This window comes from Myotis davidii, unplaced genomic scaffold (genome assembly GCF_000327345.1).
Source record: "Myotis davidii unplaced genomic scaffold, ASM32734v1 scaffold187, whole genome shotgun sequence".
Classification (NCBI taxonomy): Eukaryota; Metazoa; Chordata; class Mammalia; order Chiroptera; family Vespertilionidae; genus Myotis; species Myotis davidii.
In genome coordinates, this window is record NW_006383018.1 from 6,997,897 (window position 1) to 6,999,860 (window position 1,964).

Below are 1,964 nucleotides of genomic sequence, written 5' to 3' on the forward strand. Positions count from 1 at the left end.
GCACGCAGCCAAGGCGGGGCCCTGGCCTGGCCTGGCCGCGGCCGGAATTTACCTGCGTTTGCGTCAGTCCCAGCGAGGCAGCCAGCTCGGCGCGTTCGGGCAGGGCGAGGTACTGAGTCTTCTGAAACCTTCTCTGTAACGCAGCCAGCTGAAAGCTGGAATAAATAGTCCTGGGTTTACGAACTTTCTTTGGTTTGCCATTCACCATCCTCACCTCGGGCTCGGCCACTTCTTTCTCTAAATAAGCAAAACAGAACCGGTTAGAGCTTGTCCGCAGACAATGGCGCTTTTGCAGAACCCTCAACTGCAGTCCTGGGGTTTCTTCCCAGGCAGGCTTCCCTCGGGTTCCCCATCCTACCCACCACCTTGGCTTCGCTAGACCCGGAGACACGTGCCCCTCCCCCAAAGGTGGGAAAGGCCAGGTGGTCGGTCTCTGAAGAATTCCCTAGGCGGTTCACGCAGCTTCTCCAGGGCTCGTGGAAAGCGCGTTGGACAGCGCGGTTCCCTCCTGGGCGCCCTGCACCTCGCCCTGTAGCTGCACCCGGACTTGTTTTTACGCCCGCCCTCCGTTTGTGCTCACGTGCGTTTCTGGGGTGACCGTGGCCACCCCTTCCCTGTCAGCGTCCGTCCGGGAGCCCACGGAGGCCGGACCCAAGAGCTGGGAAGATGCTAACCGAGGTCTCCAAAGTTCAAAGTCCCACAAGCAAACTGTGCTCCTTCCATTCAGTAGCGAGCGGTCGGGGCCGCGGCAGACAGAGGGCCGATTATGCAGCCCCCATAATCTCCCTGCCGATCTGGGAGGGCGCAGATGTGTCTGGTTTCTTTTACAAATAGACTTTAATAAGTTCTTGGCCAAAAGAAAAAAAAATCTTTCACTTATGCAGGGAAGGCAGAGACACTGAAAAAGGAACGAAGACACTCTCCCTCCCTGGGCTGTCTTTTTTTAGTTTAACAAGAGTCACGTTGAAAAATCGGTGGTGCGGTGTTTTCGTAAAAAGGGGGCAACAGGTCAGGACGAATTTCTCAAAATCCTGAGTATGGGGGGGCGGGGGGCGGGGGAGAGAGACTTTCTGAACGCATGCTTTACAAGGTGCCCCGGAGCCACAAGGCCCCTTTCCCACCTTATCAAAAGTGCCCATCTCTGGAAGGGGCAGAAAGCCTCTCCGTGTGTGTGTGTGTGTGTGTGTGTGTGTGTGTGTGGCCAGCTCCTGGGGGAGGAAGGGTGGAGGATGAGGGCTGTGGTCTGGATTCTGCCAGAGCAGGGGATGCTAATATTAGCAGGATTATTAATGTGCTGGTGGGAAGAGATCAAACCTGACCAGCAAAACCTCTCCAAGGAGACCTCATGCCTCTCTCCTACCGCCCAAGCTCACTAAACCTCTTAAACTCTCCACCTAAGTTTCAAGGCAGCTGAAAAAAGGAGGAGGCGGGGAGGAAGAAGACAAATTTTAGGCACCCATGGAGGGAAAAAAAATGTGCTCCAATAACGTGACCCCTCAGCAACCCTCCTCCATCTTTATATGGCTTTTTGTTTTTTTGGCGTTGCCTTGGATAAACTGCAAGGCTCTCCCCCTCCCCCACCCTCCCACCACCGAGCACGCTTACCCCAAATCCCAACAACTAACCTCCCCTTTATTACGCAAACGCCACTAGGGCTGCTAGATTCTTTCTTCTCTCCACCCCTACTCCCTTCCCAGCCTAGCCGGCTACCTGACCGGGCAAGCTGGGGACCCAGCCACAGAGCCCCCCACTCCCATCCCCACCCCCGCCCCAAGGTGCTGGAGGGGAGAGACCCTGGTCCGAACCCCCGCAAGCTTCTCCTACTAAGAACCCCTAAAGTGCTGGCCTGGGAACCCCCTCTCTTCTGCCCCATGCGCCCCCACTGCAGTGGACGGCGGCGCCCCCATCGCCCACCCCACTTGGCCCCTCGGGAACCCTGGCTGCCCCTGGATCTGGCCCCCGCG

At 57.2% G+C, this 1,964-nt stretch overlaps 1 protein-coding gene across 1 annotated transcript in view; it reads right to left on the reverse strand.

Annotated features, from left to right (window-relative positions):
* Positions 1 to 1,964, reverse strand: part of DLX5 (distal-less homeobox 5) — a 4,021-nt gene that overhangs the window by 1,493 nt on the left and 564 nt on the right. Inside the window, exon 2 of the mRNA XM_006779271.2 lies at positions 53 to 445. Coding sequence (XP_006779334.1) covers positions 53 to 445 — 393 coding nt within the window. The remainder of the gene's footprint in view (positions 1 to 52; positions 446 to 1,964) is intronic.